This window comes from Impatiens glandulifera, chromosome 1, assembly GCF_907164915.1.
Source record: "Impatiens glandulifera chromosome 1, dImpGla2.1, whole genome shotgun sequence".
In the NCBI taxonomy this organism is placed as follows: Eukaryota; Viridiplantae; Streptophyta; class Magnoliopsida; order Ericales; family Balsaminaceae; genus Impatiens; species Impatiens glandulifera.
The window spans coordinates 88,168,263-88,192,091 of record NC_061862.1 but is presented as its reverse complement, the minus strand read 5'-3'; the positions used below and the strand labels follow the sequence as shown (position 1 = coordinate 88,192,091).

Here is a 23,829-nt window from a genome sequence, read left to right as displayed (position 1 = left end):
TTTGGCTGGCTCTTTCTATCTATCTATATATTATATTATATCATAATATAATATTTATATATAGAGAGATATGTATTTTTCATTTTTTATATTTTAATAGATTATCATCTATTAAAATAAGTCAAAAGAATATACATCATCTTTTTATATTCATTCTGGTGTCGCTGCCTACACGACGACTTTGCATCATCTGCACACATTGACGTTTTCGAGAATCCGAGAAGAACAAAAGACCTATTATCTTTTTCTCTCTTTTTCTCAAGACATCGTCACTCAAAACTAAGAAATATTTTAACGACCGTTGACATCTCTTTAGCAACTGAAGATTTTGACTCAAATCTTCACAACGGTTAATTCTTCTGCAACTAATGTTGTTTTCTCAAACAACAAGAATCTTCAATAAAAATATAAATTTTCAACAACTTCTTCAATGGTGGTTAGAGTTTTCGTTATATCTTCACAAATAGATTATGTTAAATATATTCTCAAAACATGTTCTGATACCACTTGTTGAGAAAAGATTTAATCTAAACACACGATAAAAGAATATATAAAAAGAGAGAGATAAAAAAACCAAAAAAGACTAAATTAATATTCATAAACCCAATAAAAACTTAAAACTCATTACAATATATAAACTTTAATAAAATAGGATAGTTCAAATCTATTTAAATCATTATTAACAACTAAATTTGAAATGATTGAATATACTTGTTTGTCCTGACTCTTTTGTGACACCTTCTCATAGCATAATAATGACACAAAATACCAAAATTTATATGAATTGCACCCTCGAGTTCGACCACATCAAGTATCTTCAAAATCTTCAACTCATATTGTATCTTCAAAACCTTCAACACATATTTTACCTTCAAATGATTTTTACATCTAGCCTTTTTCAAATGACCTTGCATATTTTCACTATTCATTATTAGCTCAATACAAAAGAGAGTAGGTAGGAAACAACCTATGCCAACAACAGTGATTTTATTTAGGGTGTAAAATTATCCTAGAAAAAAAATAATTCATATGAATTGCACCCTCGAGTTCGACCACATCAAGTATCTTCAAAACCTCAACACATATTTTACCTTCAAATGATTTTTACATCTAGCCTTTTTCAAATGAACCTGCATATTTTCACTATTCTTTATTAGCTCAATACAAAAGAGAGTAGGTAGGAAAGAACCTATGCCAACAACGGTAGATTTTATTTAGGGGAAGACATAAAATACACAATCTGGTCTAAGAGATTAACATACATTTTACACTAACAACTTTGGATCATATTATCGCTACTCCAAACTTACATAGTTGCATGCAACTAGAATTTATTTGGAAGTTGTTAATAGTTTGAAGAATTTGTTCAAAATGGAACACAAATATGAAATATTAGCATCACATCAAACAAATTGGGTCCTTGCAGATGACAAATTGACCTTCAGTTCTATCATTGCCCTGTTATTATGAATTCAACAATCATCATCTTAAGAGTATTTAACTTTTCCAATCTTTAAATATGAGATCATTTATCAAGTGTATCCCGATATCAGATATAGGCTCAATTGGCCACTCATCGTCTTCCATGGACAAGTCAGACGAGTTCAAAGCATCTCTACTATAATCATCTGCAAAAACAAAATCAAAATGATACTCAACTAAATTATGAAATAGATGACATATAAAAGAATTTTCTATTTGAAAATATATGAATGTAGGAATGCTGGTAAAAGCTCACCGAAAATTGTAGTTAAGGAAGTTGGAGGAAATGTTGCCATGAAATTGAGACCAATATAGAACACAATAGCTAATGTTACAGTTACCATTGTATAGGTTGGAACAACCAAAGCCCAATATCTGTAAAATAAACTGAAATGAGAAGAGGGTGCAAAGGAGTGAAATTACAAAAACCAGTTGGTTGTTCACAAATAACTCCATTATCAAACAAGGCCTATAACTCAAGATCAAACAAAGACCTAATCAGAAAAGAGACAAACTTACTAACTATGTAGTCTAGGTGTTAATAATTTACACAATACAAACCCCGCTCGGTACAACATAGTCAGACATATCTAGATATAACTAGATTTTCTAACAGATACTGTGGTGCTTCAATTAAAAAGAAATTAGGTATTCTGAAGTATATTGAATGATGTTACCTGTTGGGGTAGTAAAATATTCCAACAAAGTGTAGCCAATTCTCTGGAAGATACGCCCATATCAAGAAAATAACTGTGATAACATTAAATACTCAAACTTTAACCAAGGTGATATAGAATTTCATTTAGAAGAGATGAGAAAACATAGATTATGAATTACACCAGTAGCCACAACAGTTGAGATAGTTCCAACAAATCCATAAACTTCAGAAGGTTTTGGTCCATGCTGCCCTGAAACTGCAATACTAGAAGTCCTGCTGTTGTCATGATTAGGGACAAACAATGTATCCTTCCCTTTTCTTGAAAAACTAAGGACTCTTCTAGGACTGTTCATGGAATGTGGCTCCTCCATTATTATTGCCTTTCCATACTGCTGAAGAATTACATAACTAATATTATTCTTCAATTAGAGTATGCATAAAGTTATTGTTGTTAACATATGTCAAAAGAAGAGGAAGAACAGGATAAGCTGTATTTCAGCAATACCGAAAGACAATAATTAGGGTTAGGGTTTCAAAAAACCTGCAAGATCTAATTGACTATATAATTAGGGATGAGCACATCATAAAATTGAACAGAAATATGTATTACAGAAAGCATTAAGGGTGAATCTCTAATGTTCTACCAATTGATAGAGATCAGACTAGACCAGTCCATCAGTGCAACAATAGAAGGTCATCATCGACAATCAAATAAAATGAATGCCAATTTTTCGATAGAAAATGTACCTCGATTCTTCTGTTAAAGGAACAAGGTCACAATGATGGTGTACAGGATTGAAATCACATGGTGAGATCTAGGGTATTTATTTTTCTTTTTTCTTAACAAAATATTAAAATATTTTCTAATAAAACTATGATTTGAGTGATTTTTGTATTATGGCTACTATGATTTGGCAGATTGATGTGGAAAGTTTAATAGAACTATATATATAATAATCATAAAGCAAGCAACCAAATGAAAAATAATCTCCACCAAAAAAGCTTCTAAGATATGAAATGTCTTATCTAATCATATACTACTCATCTGGTCCACAATGATAATCGCCTTCAAAGTAGACTTTTGGTTAATAATATATATTTGTTGAGAGTTTTACAGATAATAATAATAATAATAATATCATGGATACCAAGGATGAGAGTAGTTCACATGATTGAATATCATACCAACAATTATAAAGAAAATACATTAACTTCTCAACCAACTGAACATCCATCCTGAAATCAAATTTGAAGCCATACAAAATGCAGTAATAGGATATAAGCTATGATGAAGACACTTCATCCAAAAGAATTTCTATAGTGATTTCAGTTCAAAAGTGGGATGACTAACCTAACCTAACCGAGCTAGTCTTCAAGTTAAAATTTGGTTTGCATTCATACTCAATGTATCTTTCTTAAACACAAGACTCTCCATTCTTGTTATGCAAATATGTAGTATCTAAACTGGTTAGAAATGGGATTACACACACGATAAAGGTGCTTCCGGTGGTGGTGGGAAAAACCAGAAAAGTTTTGATAAAGAATAGTCCTACACAACTTATTTCAGGTAGATAAATGAAAGTTGTCTCATCCATCCCATTAAAAAGGAGTTGAGAGAGTGAGTATATTATTAATAACTAGTTGAATCTTGAAAAGTAATAAAAGTAACTAGATATCACATAGTGGTTTGGTCTTTAATTAGATTTCTCTTTTGATCCTGGTGACACAGCAGCATTCATGGCCGCAGCAGCCACCCCTACTCATTTTGGAATACATTGACGATACCTGGACTCACGGGCCGTAAATCCCTACGAAAGAGCCTAAACCCTATAATCTAGTAAAGTATGATACCTAAGACTTACCCTCTTTCTATTCCAGATCTATTCTAAAGCAGCACTAGCTGTCAGAAATATCAGTTTTTTTTCTAATGAATTCCCCTAAACCTTTGTCCATGAGGAAATCTCATGTCTCTGTTTAATGTCAGACTTGAAGAAAAGCTTTGTTTATATTTATGATCCTCAACATCAAGCTCCAGACTCATGGGATGTGTGTGCACATGGCAGATGTTTTCCCACCACTCTTTTATACAGTAGAAACAGTGAAATGAGATCCAAGAGACAGTTAATTAAGAGAGTTAGCCTCCCATACTTTGGAAATATTCTCACATCTCAGCAGACTACATCTTATGAAACTGTTCAAACACTACTCTATCACATAACAAAGATTTACAGGATGATCCAACTATATACTTCCAACCCCGTTGGAAATCAATACAAAAGTTCATACTGAGTAATGAGGGAGCTAGTGATGTCAATCTACCCATGTTAGCATCTTAACTGTATGGTCTATAATAGAAATTAATTACCTAAGTTGTAGCAGCAGCCATATATATATTTGAACAAGTAAACAAATGAGGGGGTAAGCATTCCATAATGTAAGGGAAACCTAAGATCTCAAGTTGTTTCAGACAATTGTGAAGTTTAAGCCCGTGGTCATACCTTAAGCCCCGACAAAGGCGAGAACACGACGCCACAAACAGATGGTTGAATTGTGGATTCTCGAAGACGAAAGAAAAGTCCGGGCTAGTTCCGGTGACCGGGCAAGGGCTACTTCTAGGTCCGGCGACGACTGAATTTCGCAGGAGTGGCCAATCGGAGTGGGTTAATTAAAATAGCTGATAATATTAATTAAAATAGCCACTCTTTCATTAATTCAAAAATTGATTTATTTATCCTTATCACTTTTATATATTTATATATTCTTATTTTTTTATTTTACTTATTTTTTTATTTAATTATTAAGTTTTTTTTATTAAATATAATTAATTAATTTTTAATATTTTTTTAACTTTATTTATTTAATTAAAAATACAAATTATTATTATTTTTATATTATAATTATTTAAAATATATTAAATATTGAAATGTGTACTAATTTAATAAAATATAAAAATTTAATATTTTATTATATTAATTATATATATATATTAAAATACTTATAAAAATTATTTATTAAATAATAATTAATAATTAGTCTAATCATAATATTTTAATTAATAATATTATATATTAATAATTATAATATTTTAATTAATAATATTATATATTAATAATTAGTCAAACATAATATTTTTAATTTTAATTAATAATATTATATATTAATAATTATTTTTAATTTTAATTAATAATATTATATATTAATAATTATTCAAACATAATATTAATAATTATTAATATTTTTATAAATAAAATTATCTATTAAATAATAATTAATAATTAATTTAATCATAATATTTTACTTAATAATATTATATTTAATATATTTTAAATAATTATAATATAAAAATAATAATATTTTGTATTTTTAATTAAATAAATAAAGTTAAAAAAATATTAAAAATTAATTAATTAATTATATTTAATAAAAAAACTTAATAATTAAATAAAATAAAATAAATAAATAAAATAAGAAACGTAAATATATAAAGGTAGTAGGATAAATATGTCATTTTGGAGTTAATTAAATAGTGAGGGGTGGGAATATGGGAAGGGGTGGAAAAAACACCTCCCATAATTTAATTTAATATTAAATATAACTTAACATTATTGATATTTAACGTGATTATAATTATATTTAAATAAACTATAATATTGTCGGCATCATCCCCAAATTGTATAATAAATTGTTAATATAAATTTTATATAAAGGCTATGTTTAGTTAGAGGTGAGAGGGTATTACTCTTGTACTATAAATTATATATAGTGTTTTAATATGGTGTTTTCTATACTTTTATTATTGATATAAATTTATATCCGTATATAATTTGTACCTCATATATAATATAACACAATTAATTATTATTTATTTTAATTTGAGTTATTTTTATTATTGAAAATAAATTTTATTTTTTTAATAAATAAAAGAAAACAAATTATTGAGAGAAATAAATAATTAAAATGCATTTATTTATAGTGACATTTACAATAATTTAATAAAGAATATTTATAATAATAAAAATTAAAGAGATAAATTATTAAGTGTTTTTTAATATTAAAAATTAATTTTTTTTTATTGAATACGCCTTATTTAAGATAGAAAGAGAAAATGTAAGTAAGGAGAAGAGAGAATATTATTAATAAATATAAAAGAGAAAAATAAATTAATACTGAGTCAACATGTCTAATTAGCACTCTACCTGGTTTGCTGTCCTCATTCGCTACAAATCTTTCGCTCCCCTATCATTACTCTTACAATTTATACTTCTATACAACTTATACTATATATAATTTGTACCACGGACCAAACGCTACCAAAGTACATAAATTTTATAATAATAATTGAGTAAGCAGTGACGGACTTAAAAAAAATTAGAATAGACTTAAAATAATAGCGAGAAAATTCTGAAAAACACTATTATATACAGATAAGTTTTACTATTCTTTTAATAATTAGATAAATAAGCATGGAAATATATTGAAATTTTTTAAGAAATTAGCGGGTATAATCAAATTTGAACGGTAAAAAGGAAAAAAAATCAAATATGTTTTTCATATTGAAAGAGGATTTGAGAGGCGACTCGAAATGTGGCAAGTGAGTCTTTTTTTAAGAATGGGCTGAATGTTCTTATTAAATCAATCATGAACGTTATTTTTATTCATCAAATGTTTTTTTCTAGTGTAAAATGAAAAAATTCATAGATTATTCTTTTGAAAAACAAGAGGATCAAATTGCACAATAGAGTGAATTTATAAAAATATGTTTAGCCTCTTACAAAATAATGTATTTCATTTTTTTAATGAGATACATTAAACATGATAATATTTAGCAAGTATAACGCTAAAAATTGCAATGTAGATCAACTTTTTAAACAAACATTTATAATTAGATACAATGAGGGATATAAAATAATTCTCAACTTATGAGAACAAAATAAGAAGAAAAAAAACTTAATAATTATGGACTAACATGCAAATGTAAACATTGCAACGTCATAATCAACCATATCAAATTAGTGTGTTTAATTAAAATCAAATCTTATTTTAAAAAGAGTGATGATACAGAGCGAAAATTTAGTGTTATAAATTGTGTCAGGAATGATGTGACAACCCATGATTAGACTTAAATTTAATAGAAAAGAGAAATTTCATTTTTCAAATTTAATCACGTGTTGTTACATTATTCCCGAAATCATTTTTTACATCAAATTTCACTCTCTATTGTTACCCTTTTTAAAAATTGAAAGAGTCAAATATTATGTTTAACATCTCAAAAGAAATTAAAATTTAAGAGAGAAAAAAAATGTTTTATATTAAAAGTTATTTCTTGTACATGACTACACAAGAACAGAAAACGCAAAAATGGAACTAAATTTGAACGGACAAATGTTATTAAATTTGTTAATATATATATAATTAAGAAAAATATTTAAAAAAATTAAGTAAATTAAAAAAAAATACTGAAACCAAACACCAGTTCTAGAACAGGTTTCAAATAGGGATACTAAACAAATAGTATATCATCTATATATTAATACAATTATTAAGATAGTCTTATAATGGTTTAAGGCATTGCGTTGTGAACATGTCAAATTAAATTATCATATGGTGTATGTGAAATAGGAATACCTAACATGTTTTTTTTCATATGTTTATATTTCCTATAAAAAATAGAAATTGAGTGAGACACAATCCCATGAATTAATGTTAGTATCATTAAATTGTTGAGATTAGTTATAATTAGTCATATTTACTTAAAAATGAAACAATTTAGGTTAAAAAGTGACAAAATTCATAAATATATCAAAATAAATTATAAATTATACGGCGAGTAAAAATATTAAAAAATAGAAATTGAGTGAGACACAATCCCATGAATTAATGTTAGCATCATTAAATTGTTGAGATTAGTTATAATTAGTCATATTTACTTAAAAATGAAACAATTTAGGTTAAAAAGTGACAAAATTCATAAATATATCAAAATAAATTATAAATTATACGGCGAGTAAAAATATTACATACATATACCCTGGCTGACCCCGAGATAAAAGGTCAAATGCAAATTCAAAATTTGTGGCCCTACCAAATTAAAATAAATATAATAATTATACATTTTATTAAAAACATATTAAATATACAAATTAAATAATATATATTAACTAATATAACAAATATTTCAAAAATATATATTAAAAATATTAATATAATAAGTTATAAACAAAAAAAATATATATCATAATAATTTATAAATTAACTAGTATTATTGGATTTAACAAAAATACCTCTGGCATTTTTTGAGACAAAATTTTTAATTATTATTAAGATTTTTAAATAATTCATCACTATCAATGTTAATTTTTTTTGTTGTTGTTTTAAGAAATTTTCTAATTTAGTACAATCTTTCAATAAATGCTCTTCACAAACATTTTTTAATTTTCCAATGAATAAAAATTCAGAAGTTCTTCATATCGTTCAAATTGCTTAAACCCATCTTGAAGCGATGTAAATAAATTTATAGACAATTAAATTTAACCTGAACTTTGTAATTGAAGATGATATAATGATATTATTGATTTTCTAAATAAAAAAAAAAACAGTAAAATAGTTAATCATTAATATATTATGAAAATGATCAGAGTCAATTTGTTCCAGTATTGTTTTAATCTCTACTTTTATAGTTAAAAAATGAGGATAAAAATTACAAATGTGTAATTTTGACATTGATTTTTTTGATAGATTAATTTAAACATAAAATTGGAAAAGACGTGAGAACTACTAAAATCTATACAATCTTACATTAAACCGACCCCTTCAATAACTTTGATTAGATGGAATGGATGCTTACAAATAACAACCTTTTAACAAAGCCAATATTTTTATTAACATCTACCAAGTCTTTTAGGTTAAAGAAACAATAATAAAATAATGAAAAAAAAATCTATAATCAAATATATAAATACAATTGTTAAGTTAGTTTGATATGGCCTCCTTTTCAAGCAAGAGAAAGTGAGAAACAAAAATCCTATAAACTTTTAAATAACTTCTGTAAATTATTTGACTATAAAATATTTCGATATATATAGATTCTAAAATGGAATAAATCATTGTTTCATCCTATCTTTTATCTTATAAAATAAATGAAAACCATTTTCTCACTGAAATGATTACTCGGTTTAGTTGCTTTGTTCAACTCCGTATGACTTGTTTACATTTTTTTTTCTTCTAAATTTTCTGAATGTTTAGTTTTCAATTGAATTATTTTTACTGTAAATTGATGTAGTGTTTATAACATTATTCTAGGTTACCAAGATTATATAATCAAACAACTTTACCATTTGTTTGGATTTTTAAACTAAACTCTTCAATTGAGATTTTTTTCAAATGGAATAATTTGTTTAAAAATAATATTATAGATATATAATTTAAAAGAACTCACTAAAATAGTTCTTCTAAGTATTTATATTAGGATTTGATTCCACTCAGAACCATTTAAACCAACTTTATGATTAATCCCATTTAAAAATACTTTGTATTTTAATTTTATATATTAATATTCATCAAAGTAATTATAATTACTTAAAATCAAATTGAGTCAAAAGACAAAGTAAAATTTATTGATTATTTATGTGAGTAGGAATTAAAAAAAAAAATTACAAGTTTTCATATGGTGTTGATAATTTTCATTTTGGTAACTTTTTCTTAAAATCTTGGTTGTATTTATTATTACATAAAACTCAAATATAAACCACTTTTATTATTATAATTTTTAGTTTGAATCACTCATCACATCATATGGTTTAAAATATTGAACAAACTCTTCCAATTTAGAGATTTTATAATTGTTTTGCGACTTAATAAATTATTTCAATACAATTTTACAGAAATAAAGTAAATTTATATGAAAAAAAATATTTATTCAAATAAATAAACTAACAAAAAAATTATTTATTCAAATAAATAAACTAATAAAATTAATTTTATAATTATAACTCTTTATAGAATCATTTATTTATTTATTATTATTATTTTAAACTAATTTTAGATTTAATTATATATAAATAATAACAGTATTTTTTAAAATAAATTGTATTTTTTTTTTCAAATTTATGAATTACAAATACCTATTTTAATGATGGAGGCCAATGCAATCTAATTTTTTTTTTTTCACATTTTACAAGATTCCTTCACCATGTTCAACATAATCAGTCAATTAAAATAAAGTTTAAACTAAATTTAACTAGAGACATTAAAAAATTTGTTTTAACTAAGAATGCTAGGATCATGCTAGCCATCTACAATAATAAATCCAGGTAAAAAAACAAACAATTGAACATGTATATGTGCCATTAGGGAAAACATTGCATATCCTACAAAATTTGTAGACAATACAAGTTAATTATTCTTCTACTCACATAGCTGAAATTGCCTTTAATTGTTTAAAAAAACATAAAAACCTGGATACACTTGTATAACATAAAATAAACTAATTGTATAAATCAAAGAGAGGATAAAACCGATTACAAACAACTCCAAGTGTAACCAAGAAACGGAACATGTTCCAACCAAGGTAAGAAACAAATATGATCCTCATCACGATGAAACAACAACAGTTGATTTCTTCTTTTTTGGTGGTGGGTTTCCTCCAGCAAGTACCACATAGGAATAAAAGCATAACATTGCAGCACTATGCATAAGAAAAAAAAAGGTGCATTAAGAAAGGCTAAAATCATAAATTGGTCCCTAAAGATATTCAACTTAGGGTCTTGAACTTAATGACCATTACTCTTTCTTGCTAACTTTTCCTCAGTTTATGGGCAAAAACCATTTTGGGTCCTGAACTTGTGCGTGAAAAAGTGGTTATTTGGGTCAAATGACCAAAGTATCCTTGAGCTTTTTCATTAATCCTTTAAATAAGAGAAACAAGTCTTTCATATGAACTATTTCATTTGAACTATTTTTACAAGTTGAGGAAGCAAAACAAGTCTTTAATAAGCAAACAAAATAATGTGCGAGAGAAAGGAAGAAATAGTTCATATTTGAGAAGAGTTTAAGAAAACTTTCTCAATAAGTAGTGTGTTTGTATGTAAGGAAGAATTTGTAAATCATGGGCAAAATAATGGTGATTTTCAGCCAACTTTACCCTAGGCATTTTATACTATTTGAACATGTTGAAGTCATAATTTGAACAAAAAACAAGTGACTTTGTTTGAATATCTCGCTCAAGCTTAAGGCCCAATTTTGGTTTAGCCACAGAAAAATAACAGTAGGATTTTACAGTACCTTAAGACAGAGAAGATGGCTGATGGAAAAATATTCTTCGTCTGCATTGACCACAAAAATATAAAATGTTAGACACACAGTTTGAGAGAAAACAAGTTGACCATAAACCCCCATTTGAAACACTTAAAATTTATGTTTATGTATCCGGATCTAAATGAGAAGTAACCATTAACTTCTGAATCAGACTAAGTTTAGTTTCTAAATGCATTTGTATTGAATTCAGATTCATAAACAAAAACAAAAAGTGTTTCCAAATGGGTATTGTGTTATGATGATAGTGAAAATTTACCTGGATCATGTAACGGTAGTAGTAGCAGATAACTAGTTGTAATTTAACAATATTATGGTGGTTGGTAGAGTGGGTTAATCGTTTTCCTTTATGAGAAGAAGTAATTTAATGGGCTATAAATAGTGGAGTACGTATTATTAGGAGTAATTAGTAAAATAGTTATTGAATATGGATTACCTCTAAGATTGTTATGTCATTCTTAGTCTAATATATAATTCTTTTACAAATCCTAGATCTCTAGTCTGCTACGTTACAAATTCAGATAAAAAACAAAAATAAAAAGCATTTTCAAATGGGTATGCGTTATGATCATAGTGAAAGATTACCTGAGAGTATGCTTGTGTGTTCTTCCACAGAAGGGTTGCAGCAAGTACTACAAGTCAACACAAAATGTTAAATGTTTTATATAGTCTGACAATGTAATTGCATAGAGTAGTTAAAGATTAGAGCAAAAATATCTACTTCCAGAACTTGATTCAAGCAAGCTCCAGCTTTTACTAACGTAATGAACACATTTAACAAATCTTTTAGTCATTTGACAACTTATGAAAGTACAAATATTCAATCATTGTATTCTTCTAAAGATTTTCTGTTACTCTAGTGTCAGTAAATCTACATACATAAATGAGGCAATTTTTTTCCTTTTCACTAAAATACTCAAATGTCTACACAAATCTTATGTTGACAAATTTCACACATGATTTCTATAAATGATGCTGACATGAAGTTTCCTAAAAGAATAAAAACAATAATATACAACAAGAAATTTCAAAAAATTCAGAAACAAACCAAATTTCTTTCCAAGAAACAAAAAGGAAAAGATAAAACACAAAGAGAAGTTGGCAAATAATTTCTACATACCAGTTATAAAATTCTGAAAATAAAAGCTAAGAAACTGAAAAAGAGTTGGAAAAAGACACTTAATCACTCATTAGTTATTGTATTATTATTGCTGGCACACCTCAACTAATCCCTGGGGAGGCTAGCATTGGAAAACAAACTTGAACCGACATATACTCAAATTTCTAATTATTGACTACTTATTTTTTATTTCCCCTAAGTCTAGAAACTCCTCATCGATGCAACACATTCTTTCTAATCTTCAATTCGTCTACCTTAACCCATATCTCTCATAAAGAGGCTCATCTTCTTGTATATTCTTCTTGAGATTCCCTTGCCCCTTTGTTATCTACTCTTATGTTTTGTGCTATTGTTGTTTGGCATCATTCTTATCCTTATCATCCTATTCATACTCTCTAGTTTTCTTATTTTGCATATATAAATTCAAGTATATTAACAAAATACACTTTTAGGAAGCTCACCAAAAGAATGAAGCAAACCAAGTATCGAATTAATATAAGACAATTATGGAGGTAAATATCTTTTCCTAATTTCTAAGAAGTTCTCAACTGTGGATTTGCATACAAGAGCAAAATATAAACCTTACAGGCAAGTAAATACACACACACACAAAAGCAGAAAGCCAAACATCAGATAATGGTTCTAGTGAGATGTTACTAAAAGGAAACTACAATTACCTGCTTGTCCTAAAATGAACGGTAGGCAGGATTTTCCTTGTTTCCACACCTTCAAGCTTAAGGTGCTAAGAGATAACAAAGCGCCTCCAAAGATCACTCCGGTGCTTAGTGTAGTAAGATTTCTCGTAAAAATAAAACCAGCCAACCCTCCACCTAAAATGAGTCCACCTGTGGAAAGATGATAAACATAATTTCACTTGCAGAAGAAGATTAATTTCGGTTATATCGTTCATGAAAAGGGTCTAAATGTGCCTCATAACTTAAATAAACCAATTCTAAGCAGATAGTGTAACACTACCTAATTGTATATAACAGAATTATATGTGAAATTCAATGACATTTAACAACTTTTGTTAGCCAGGACAAATAATTTAGTTTGATATATCTGATTTCAACTGAAGTAAGTTGCTAACTCCAAACTTAACTCAAATAGTGAACCAAAATTCATTAGGGCACACACAAAGATCCAAACTTGCATAATATGGTTCTTTTTTCTCTTTGATTTCAAGTTCTCTGATAAAATTCATCATTTATATTTTAAGAATCACCAAGAAAATCAACAATGACACCTGTAATAAGACTAAGTACTATGTTTTGTTGCATACAAATGCCAGACTTCTGTAACTATCCTGAATAATTAAAATCACTTTTAGATTTCTTTTTTGAATTGGAGGTGTAATAAACATCTCAGAATAGTACATGAGCTCAGTATTAACCCATTAAAACGCAGAATTAACACATATATAGTTCTTTATAGTTATATCTATCATATTGAATCCTAGATTTCCGTGACAATTACATGACAGTAAATCAGAAAAACAGGTAAGCACAACATATAAATCAGTCATACCAAAAGGAATTCCCAGGCAAAAGTCATGGAGTATGGATGCTCTTATCTTTTGTTCTACCGGCTCATTAATTACTTCTCCATTGGAATTTCCTTCTACTGCCTTAATTGGCGACTTGGATGAACCTGAATTGCAATGACTAAAACTATTCTTGGTCTGTGAATGCGAAATTCCAGTGCTACTTCCAACACTGCTCTTGGCCACAATCACAACCTACAATTGTTCAAATATGAAACGAAATTCGCATCTAGTGGAAGTACAATTGTTGAAGCAAAATGGAATATAGAAAAGTACCTTCGAATGAAGTTGACGGAATGGGAGAGGCTGTGACCTATGATATAAAGTACGGTAATTGATCGGTGATGAACAGAGGTGAGAGATCGCCGACGACATGGTTACCGCTTACCGACGATTCAAACGGCTGATTTTCTTGGGTTTCTTTCTTTACCTCTTACGGTCGAAGCGGGAAGGAAAGGAAGCTTGCTTGTCCCCTTTGATGGGTCAAAGGTAGGGAGTAGAAGAAAATAAAGTTGGACTTTTCCACCAAAAAATTATGTATCAATTTGAACCCTTTACATACTTACAAGTATCAATATAGACACTAAATTTATTGTTAGATCAATTTGTCCTTTAAACTTGAAATCACCCAATTTGACAAGAGTTTCAAAGTTACAATCTTGGCCATCGATATCGCACGCAGTCCGCTTGGAATCCCCAATTTTGCAAGTGGGTAATGGCGGGAAGCTGCTCATTCTTCTTCTCTAATACAGCTTAAAAGCTGTATACAAAGAACAATAGAGAATCCCTGGAATCAATCATCCTCTACAGGCGACTGAAGATGGCGCTTTTAAGATCTTCCCACTTCATTGCCTTGGCCAAGTTCCCTATCCACTCTCTCCTCCCCTCTTTCAAACCCCAGGTTTCGTTTTTCGTCTCCCCTTCGTACACTCTCTCTTAATCTTATACACTCTCTGCTCCATTTCTATCTTTTTGCCTTGTTACCAACTTTTCATTTTTTTTTTCCAGAGTGGTAGAAGAGAACCAGCCACTGGGTTCGCCGCCGCTGCTGCTCAAAGCTGCAATCTATCGTCGGCAGGTATTTTGAACCGTATTAGACCACTTCTGTTCATTATAAAGCTGGGAAAATTGTTTATTAGGTGGTTGATGCTAGTTATATGGCCTTTAAGAACTGATAATTTGGTTACAAATACTTGGTTTTCAGCTGATGTATCAGAATTTGAACGTGATGAACCCCATGATGATAGTAAAACGGTGGAAAAACATAAGGCCCTTAGTTCAGCACTGTCACAACTTGCTGGTGATTTTGGTAGAGAATCCATGTTGTCTTTGCAGCGATTTTTTGGTTCAAGACGTTTGCCTGTCATATCAACTGGATCGTTAAGGCTCGATATGGCACTTGGAGTGGGTGGACTTCCAAAGGTGATTTCTTCAAATAGTTTTATGTTTACAACTCATACTAATCAATTATAGTTTAAATGTGTTGTTTTTGTAGGAAACTTTAGCCATAAGAAGTAACCTATCTATATTCATTGATATAGCTAGTTGATAATATCTTCTCAAAGACCTTATACACTGTACTAATCAAAAGAAAAGTGAGGATTAAACCCAAATGGATATCTAAACATGTTTAATCACAATCACCAGTTGTCTCAAAGGACACTGAACATGTCTAATCGGCAATAAATCAAAAGTTTTACCAATCCTAAATATAGAACCCCCCCTGAAACAACCCTGGATCCAATGCCATTTATACATTTCTTAGTGTTAAATAATAGCTTGTTTGGTATAAGATTATTTGAATGAATCCAAATAAACCATGTTCTCACATAGTCAAGCACTTCTTCTATCAAATCATCAACTAAAATAACAAAATATCCTTACTTTTATCCTTTCAATTTACATCAAACACCATTTTTTTTTCCTTTCAAATAACCCAGATTATTTCCAAATAAGCCCTTAATGGATGACTGTTAGTTATATTTTTTATTTTCTGTTTTCATTATCAACTATTCTCATTATCTATTTCTTTTTAAAGGATGAAACAATTTCATCAATATCTTTATTTGTTTGTTGAAAATGCTGTATTCAAATTAATAAAAAGATCTGAATTGTGTTTTCGATATATGTTTGTCTTGCAGGGGAGGATGGTTGAAATTTTTGGCCAAGAAGCATCAGGCAAGACAACACTTGCTTTACACATTATCAAGGAAGCCCAGAAGCTTGGAGGTGGAAATAAATCTTTCTTCCTGTTTTCCAAACAAACATACAGTGACAATTCTGTATTTCCATTCTCCACAGAGAAGAAGAGAAAATTGTAACTTTGTTTCAACTGATTTAATCATCTTGCTAATACTAGACCTCTAAGTTATTTTATATGATTCATCTACACTATTAACAATTATGTCGTATACTCTTATTTACCACAATGCTCTTAACCCTATACTACTTATTTACAATTGTGATACATTACTCCCCCTTTTAGAAATTCTTATTATTACAATGCTTGCTTTCTAAGTTTTTCTTATTTATTCTTTATGGTATAACATGTTAGAATGTTTAGAGTTCTAATCTTGTATCTGAAATACCATGCTACAAGCTTTTGTTAAAAGTGAATTCTTTTATTTATTTAAGTGTTTTCTAGCAGGTTATTGTGCGTATCTTGATGTGGAGAATGCGATGAACCCTTCCCTACTGGAATCCATGGGTGTAGATACAGAAAACCTCCTTATATCCCAACCAGATTCTGCTGAAAATTTGTTGTGCATGGTTGACACATTGGTCAAAAGTGGATCCATTGATGTAATAGTAATTGACAGTGTATGTATTTCTTCTATCTTCTTGGGTTCTCTCATCTTCTTCGCCTTTATTTAAGTAAGAAAAAATGTACTTGTTTTGTGCTCTGTTTGTTTAATTGATTATTTAAGCTGTAGGAAAATTTAATACTTGTCTTTTATTAATAAGCTCATAAGTTGGGTCTACAAAAAAATAAAAGATTCATTTTTTTCTTAAGTTTCTTTCATGTCGTTACTTTGACATGTGGTTGACTGTTTTTTTGGTTTCTCCACATAATATTCTTTGATGTTTTTTCTTGTTGAAAGTTATGTAACCTAATTGTATTCATTGTTGCACTTACTATCATATGATTCTTGTTTCTGTTCTTGCACTCCTTTAATGTAAGCCTTTGATATTAAGCATGATCCTTCTTTTCTCACGAACTATCCTTTATGGAGGCACTACCTTAGTTCATGCCCTATGTACGATCTTCATCATCTTGTTTGTTTTTGATGTGGGAGTTGGGGTGTTAACATATATAATTGTGAAGGCTGAATATCACCCATTAAAGTATTCTTGAATAATTAATCTATTAGATGACATAAAACAAAATCATATATCAGCCATACTAGCTCTAAACTCGTAGAACTGAATGATACAGCTCATACAAATTTTGTTAACTAGAGTCAATTGTTGCAAACAGATGATAAATTAATTGTCGTAAGATGTTAACTCGAGTCTTAATACAAATATGGAAGGAATTAAAGCATAGCAATCAGATATATACATGAACTCCTAAATAAACCCACAAACTCCTTTAACTGGTGCAAGCTGTTTTGGTATGCATTTTTTTCGTATGGATTATGGTTCGGAAAAATCTACATTTGTTATGTTTGTCAAAAATCACAATGATAAAATAATTTGGATCATGATACAGAAAACTATCTCTCAACCAAATTAAGCAAAAAAATCACACTATATTCTGGATGACAAAATAACAGTTTCCATGGTTCTGTTTTCTTTCACCCTCCCAATTACATCATCTACATGTTGTTTTATTCATGCAAGCTTGTTCTAGGATGGTTTTGGAAGAGAAAGCTACACTTGTGGAACATAGTTATGATTCATGTCTATGTTTCCTTCGTTAGTGTTTTAGCCAAGTGTTGCCTTCATCAAATCAATGGATGTTTTATTTTTTTACCTGCAGTCTTACAATGGTTTGAAATCCCACAGGTAGCTGCTCTTATTCCTGGGAAGTGCATAGATGCACTTGCAGGTGAAGATTACAAGATCTCACAATCACGAATTATGACACAAGCCTTACGTAAAATTCAGTCTTCATTATGCAACTTTGAAACTCTTGTCATATTTATTAATCAGGTATATTTCCGTGTTTAAGTCCTTTTATTCCCTTGCCCTATATATAATTTTGAGTTGCTGATAAGATCATTTAAGTCTGGTATTGCCTTTTATAGGTGAGATCAAAGGTGACATCCAATAAGGGTTTTAAACATGCTGAGATAGTAACTTGCGGTGGAAACGCCTTGCCATTTTATGCAGCTGTGAGATTGAGAATTTTCAGAACAGGGTTGCTCAAGATGAACGATGAGGTATGCATCAAACATTTTCTTTGTTTTTTACAACCCGAAACTAGAGCAATAACATAGCCAGCTGCAGCTTGAAGCCTCAAAAGCAATTTAAAAAATAAATAGAGCTCATATCTATTCCACTTGAGCTTGACAAGTTTAACTAAACCTAAAAACTGGTAAAAAGAAGAGTAATATTTGACCACCTAGTAAGAGTTAATATACTTATCTATTTTTTAATTTCTTTTGTTATCATTAACTAATTTACAAAATAGAGTCTTTAAAAACGAAGTAATTTGAAAAGTTCGATTTGAAAAGTTTGGATTGGATTTAATTGGATTGAATTTAGATGGACTGGATTGGGTTATAAGTTAGGACTCAATATATATTGATTAGGGATTGGATCAGGTTGAGAAAAAGGGCTTGTTTGATATGGATTTATTTTAAAATTTACTGTTTCTTTAGAAAAGAATTGTTTGATAAAAAATTTAAATTATTTGGGTTGATCAAAGTATCCCTAGTATTTAGTATTATAACAATATTATTATTTTTAACATCAAACCTTAGTACAAAATCAAGCCAAATTTTGTCGTGTTTCTGCGTTTTATTTGAAAGGTTACAGGAGTAAAGATCAATGTTCAAGTGGTGAAGAACAAGTTGGCTCCTCCTATGAAGAAAGCTGATATAGAGATATTGTTTGGAAAAGGAATTTGCTGTGTATCTGAGGTCTTGGAACTGGCTAGTGAATATAGTGTAATTTCAAGAGAAAATGGCCATTACTTAATGGACGGGCGTGTTTTTAGAACTAAACAAGAAGCTGAAGGCTACTTGGTTGAAAACAGTGTCCGGCTAGAGGAAATGGTAAAATCGTTAAGAACCCTTCTTTTTTCGGAAATCAAATGATAAAGTTCGAGGTCTGAAAATTTGGTAGGAAAGATTCCATCGAAAATTTACTGGAAAAATGCTTCTTTCTTCAGAAATTTTAAATTGTTCTTCGGTTGAAGAGCTCTGTCCAGTGAGAAGCTATAAGAATAATGTGAAATTGGTTTTGCATTATGATATTTGGATGTTCATGCTGTAATCTGCAGATTAGGTAAGTCCTAAAAAATTGCTCCCTTTTTACTTTTTCTTTATGTAGATTTCTTAGTGAACTTAATCTCGATCGAACCTTATGGACACAAGTTTAGGGAAAATTAGAATCTCAGTTATTGATTGGTTGGTTTTGGTTTATTTGCATAATGTAAGTTATAACTTTGTATGCAGACACATTTGTATTTCTGTTTGACAAAGTTTCTATGTGATATATATATTTTTAAAACTTAGTGTATTTTAGATCATCTCATCAATTATTAGAACTTGGAACTGGGATTGAGTTATGATTGTTTTAATACATTTTTTCTTTGTTTTGTTTAAACAACCAAAAAGTTGGTCTTATTTGGCAGGCATAAACTTAGCCTTGCTGGTTTATACAATTCTTATGTGAAATTTTGTACATCCCAGAAGATTGTTTCAGGACACCATACATCTAAAAGATGAGAATGAAACACCATATTTGGAATTGATATTTTGTCAATATTAGTCACAACCATGGTCTCATTGGAAGTATCTTTTTTATGGTTTGGTATAAGGATTGTCTTTTTGGATCATGACCTAGACTCTAGTGTTATTTTATACTTTATTTGGTAGACAAATTATTTTTGATTCATGATCCAAGGACCAAGGTTATTTTCTGATTATAGATCCCAAGAATATTTTCTGACTCTGGATCATGATCTGGATTGTGTTCTAAATTCTCGTGATTAATGACAGACATTAATAATGCATGTTTTCCAGGATTAAAATGTGATAACAAAGTGGCTCACACGAACTCAAATCAACCCCACTCAATAAAGAAAATTACAAAAAAAAAGTCTCATTTTGTCACAAATTTAGCCAAAGCGTTGTTTATGTGTGTAAATTGTATCCCATGCTTGTTTTTTTTACATGTCAAACAATTGTAGTATTTCGATGGAGAATATACAACCTGTTGGTCTTTCATGTCCTTAATCATCTTTTTTTCAGATCTGGAATTGTTTTTCAAAAGATTCTTGATTTATATGGAAAATCTTGATCATAAGTTCCCAGCCTTAGCCTCGGTGTGCTTGTTGATCTCAACTTAGCCTTGACAGATTCTGTGGCAGCCATATAAGTTGGCAAGGCTGGAGAATTCACCATACAACTGTCATTCAATACTGATTTTTGTTCAGTTCGGTTAAATGATCTCCTTGGGAGTGCAATTGGGGAATCAGGCTCTTCCTTCCTCAAACTTGATTGCATTCTTATGAATGTTTCGGCTTCTATAATATTCGAGGAAACAGTTGATCTTGATTTGGATAATTCCCTCTTTCTTGATCCATTAATACCCGCTCCTTCCACTTCTAGAAGTGGGCTCATCATCCTCCCATTGTCAATCATTGAATTCTCCAGGTATTCATTGATCCGTCTCTCCTGAAATAGTTTTTTCGAAAGAAAATTACACAAAATGGGATAAGAAAAAGAACTATTGTGTCATTCTTTCTATTTACGCCGTACTCTATGAGAAGATGAATATTTCTTCATTCGATCTCGCATGCTTGTTGCTTCTTGCTTTCTTAGCTGCAAGGCTTCCAAATCTTCCTTTGAGAATATGCTATAATCCCAACTTCTGTAACTCTTGCAATTCAGCTGCAATATGAACAAAAAAGCTTATTTCAACAAACTGACATCTGACATAGAAGGAATTGAGTAAATTTTGAAATTTTCCTTTAAACTATTAAACCATATTGTTTTGATATGAAGTATTTTTAAGTGATAATTTTAAACTAGGGCCTTGTTTGATGTGGTTATTGAGATTATTTTCAAATAACCACTATTCAATCTATCATCAACTTCATCAATTCAAATAATTATCCAAAATATCTACCTTTTTTTATATTTTAAAATACTAAATCATAGTAACCTTTTAAATCATTTTATTCAAATAACATAAATAACCAACTTACATCAATTAAGGGTATTTGAGAGCATCCATTTGGTTATTCAAATAACCCCATATCAAACAATGGTTAGATACTTTTATTTATTTCAAAATAAACTTGAATACTTATTTATGGGTCTATTACTCTAAGGAATTTATGTATGATTTCTTCTTGTTTGTTCGTGTACCTTCAATTGCTTTTCCCCGAGAAAACAGGTATTCTCTCCTTCACGTAAAGAGCGTGTCTTCGCCAATGGAAGTGGCAAGAACTTAAGAACATTGGATCGACGTCTTGCTATTCTTCCTCTGACAATTGCTTGAAGCCTTACCAATCCTTTCAATGCCCTCAGTGCTTTTCTGGCCTGTATAAGACATGTTTATTTCTCTTGCATTGAACTAATTAGAGAAAGTCTAAAAGAATCCAGCAAAAATTACAGAAAACCCATTAGATCAGATTTTCTCTTAAAAGAAAAAGAGAAAATACTGACTAGAAATGCTCTATAGGCGGCCTGAATTCTGGTGGCAGCCAATATTTGTTTCCTGTTTAGATGCTCAATATAAGACTCTGGAATTCCCAAGAACTCGACAACTTCGGCTGCAGCATTAGCAGCAGCAACAGCAGCTTTGGCTGCAGCTGCTGTAGCCATTGCAACTGCCAGAGCCTGTTTTCTCTGTTCCTCTCTTGCTTCTTTTAGCAATTTCTGGGACGCCGATGAAATCGGAAGCAATGGATATTGCCTTAGCTGGAGTCTATGAAACGCTAATCTCCACTTCTTGTGGGCTTGCTGAAAATCATAAAAAGGAATTCAATCATCACTTTCATTACAGAGAAAAAGGGCTAGATTCTGGTTTTCAAAAGAAAAAGAAAAGCAGATAACCGGCCTTTTCATTGGTTGTCGACTTCGATTTCAATAAGAAGAGTCTCTTGAAGAAACTAAACCAGCTTGTTTTCTTTCCCATGGAGAGTCCTGTCAAGGATGCTTACTAAACTTTAGGAAACTTGGGGGCATAAATAGGTTGTTTGGTAGATGAAAAAGAAAACCCATTAGGTTGGTCTGGTCCACAAACAGCAGAGACTAGACTGTTTCAAGAACCTCACTCTTAGAAAAAACCAAGTGTTTTTCAGTGATGCATCATTACTCATAACATGGCCTACTATCTTGAGAATGGTCTTTTCATTGATTATATGCTTTTGAGTGATGACCAACACATTATAGACTTTTCCTGCATGTGGGTTTTTTTCTTTAAAGCAGAAATATGAAGAGATGGTGTTCAATAAACAATTTCAACAATAATAAGACTTGGGTTATGTTTGATTAATACCTGAACAGGCTAGAGAGTTGGGTTATGCTCGATTAATACTTGGACAGACTCGAAAGGCTGTTAAAGTTGTTTTTCTTGGATGGTTTTAGCTCAATTTTGGGCTTACATCCTTCAATAATGTGAAATGAAATTATTATTTTTTCTTCATTTCATGTGGGAGTGGGACTAAGTGTGAGATAAAGCGATGTCTTGAATTTGAAGGGTGAAATTTGTAAAGCAACTTTATTGGGGGGATAAAAGGCAACTCATAGTTCCCAGAATATGCAGCTTTAGAAAGTAGTCTTTTTCTTTTCTTTTAAACAAAATTAAAATTGTTTGTCATTTTGACTACTAGTTGATTTAAAAAAAAAGTTAGTATTGAGTTGCAAATGTTACCTCTTTTAAACTTTACTTGATCAAATACGTGATTAAGGACTTGCAACCTCGAGATTTCAAATTCGATTATCTTTGAAACTTCTTAGATTGAAGTTGGGAACGTAGAATGATTAATGTGTTAGGTCAGTGATTGTTATTATAGAAAAAGAAAAAAAGAATTAATTGTCATAATTAGTACTAGTGTTTTAAATATTCTAATTATATACATAGATTCTTAACATGTTTTATGTATTATTGATTGTTTTACTTCACATAATTTTGTTTAATATCTAATTGTTCTTGTAGCATATGGGGAATGGTCATGTTAATAGGGGGATATAATTATTAAAGGAAAAATAATATATGAACAATCCTTCAAAGCTTTATTGAACTTAGAAAACATACTCAAATATCAACTTCAATAGAATAGTTACATTATTTTTGCACATTCTTTTTAGCTATTTGAATCAATCAGAAGTTTAAGGAGATTCTAAACAATGGGTTATTTGATAAATTACTAATTAGTCAAATAATCTTTTCTTACATTATGTAGAATCCAACCGTAAAATTAAGTTCACAAAATGTTTCTCAAAGTACAAATAAGGTCAAGATAGTATATCTCATCATCAAGAACCCATTAGCCATCAACTCAAAACAAGCCAAAGATGAAAATAATCTCAATTA

The 23,829-nt window shown here is 29.6% G+C and overlaps 4 protein-coding genes across 5 annotated transcripts; 1 reads left to right on the top strand and 3 right to left on the bottom strand.

The window, feature by feature from the left end:
* Nucleotides 1-1,270: 1,270 nt before the first annotated feature.
* On the bottom strand, nucleotides 1,271-4,805 carry LOC124922103 (phosphatidylinositol N-acetylglucosaminyltransferase subunit P-like). Of its 2 annotated transcripts, none has more exons than XM_047462828.1 (5): nucleotides 4,639-4,805; nucleotides 2,322-2,532; nucleotides 2,160-2,232; nucleotides 1,739-1,857; nucleotides 1,271-1,628 (listed from the first exon to the last, which is right to left on the bottom strand). In XM_047462828.1, the coding sequence occupies exons 2-5, from the start codon at nucleotides 2,509-2,511 to the stop codon at nucleotides 1,498-1,500; spliced, it is 513 nt and encodes a 170-aa protein (XP_047318784.1). In that variant the 5' UTR covers nucleotides 2,512-2,532; nucleotides 4,639-4,805; the 3' UTR covers nucleotides 1,271-1,497. The 2 variants fall into 2 exon arrangements, with proteins under 2 accessions (XP_047318784.1, XP_047318785.1); XM_047462829.1 differs by having other exon boundaries at nucleotides 2,322-2,529.
* Nucleotides 4,806-10,588: 5,783 nt separating this feature from the next.
* Nucleotides 10,589-14,567, bottom strand: LOC124922102 (protein FATTY ACID EXPORT 1, chloroplastic-like). The gene is made up of 6 exons (XM_047462827.1): nucleotides 14,389-14,567; nucleotides 14,097-14,307; nucleotides 13,247-13,414; nucleotides 12,035-12,081; nucleotides 11,420-11,460; nucleotides 10,589-10,823 (listed from the first exon to the last, which is right to left on the bottom strand). Exons 1-6 carry the CDS (start codon nucleotides 14,485-14,487, stop codon nucleotides 10,730-10,732), a joined length of 660 nt encoding a protein of 219 aa, XP_047318783.1. The 5' UTR covers nucleotides 14,488-14,567; the 3' UTR covers nucleotides 10,589-10,729.
* Nucleotides 14,568-14,778: 211 nt separating this feature from the next.
* Nucleotides 14,779-19,797, top strand: LOC124922101 (DNA repair protein recA homolog 2, mitochondrial). Its single transcript, XM_047462825.1, has 8 exons — nucleotides 14,779-15,013; nucleotides 15,121-15,190; nucleotides 15,317-15,534; nucleotides 16,254-16,341; nucleotides 16,760-16,932; nucleotides 18,121-18,267; nucleotides 18,363-18,497; nucleotides 19,089-19,797. The coding sequence occupies exons 1-8, from the start codon at nucleotides 14,933-14,935 to the stop codon at nucleotides 19,374-19,376; spliced, it is 1,200 nt and encodes a 399-aa protein (XP_047318781.1). The 5' UTR covers nucleotides 14,779-14,932; the 3' UTR covers nucleotides 19,377-19,797.
* A 561-nt stretch (nucleotides 19,798-20,358) lies between these two features.
* Nucleotides 20,359-22,431, bottom strand: LOC124922100 (protein IQ-DOMAIN 12). The gene is made up of 5 exons (XM_047462824.1): nucleotides 22,351-22,431; nucleotides 21,957-22,253; nucleotides 21,657-21,830; nucleotides 21,045-21,176; nucleotides 20,359-20,960 (listed from the first exon to the last, which is right to left on the bottom strand). The coding sequence occupies exons 1-5, from the start codon at nucleotides 22,426-22,428 to the stop codon at nucleotides 20,550-20,552; spliced, it is 1,092 nt and encodes a 363-aa protein (XP_047318780.1). The 5' UTR covers nucleotides 22,429-22,431; the 3' UTR covers nucleotides 20,359-20,549.
* Between the last annotated feature and the right edge of the window lie 1,398 nt (nucleotides 22,432-23,829).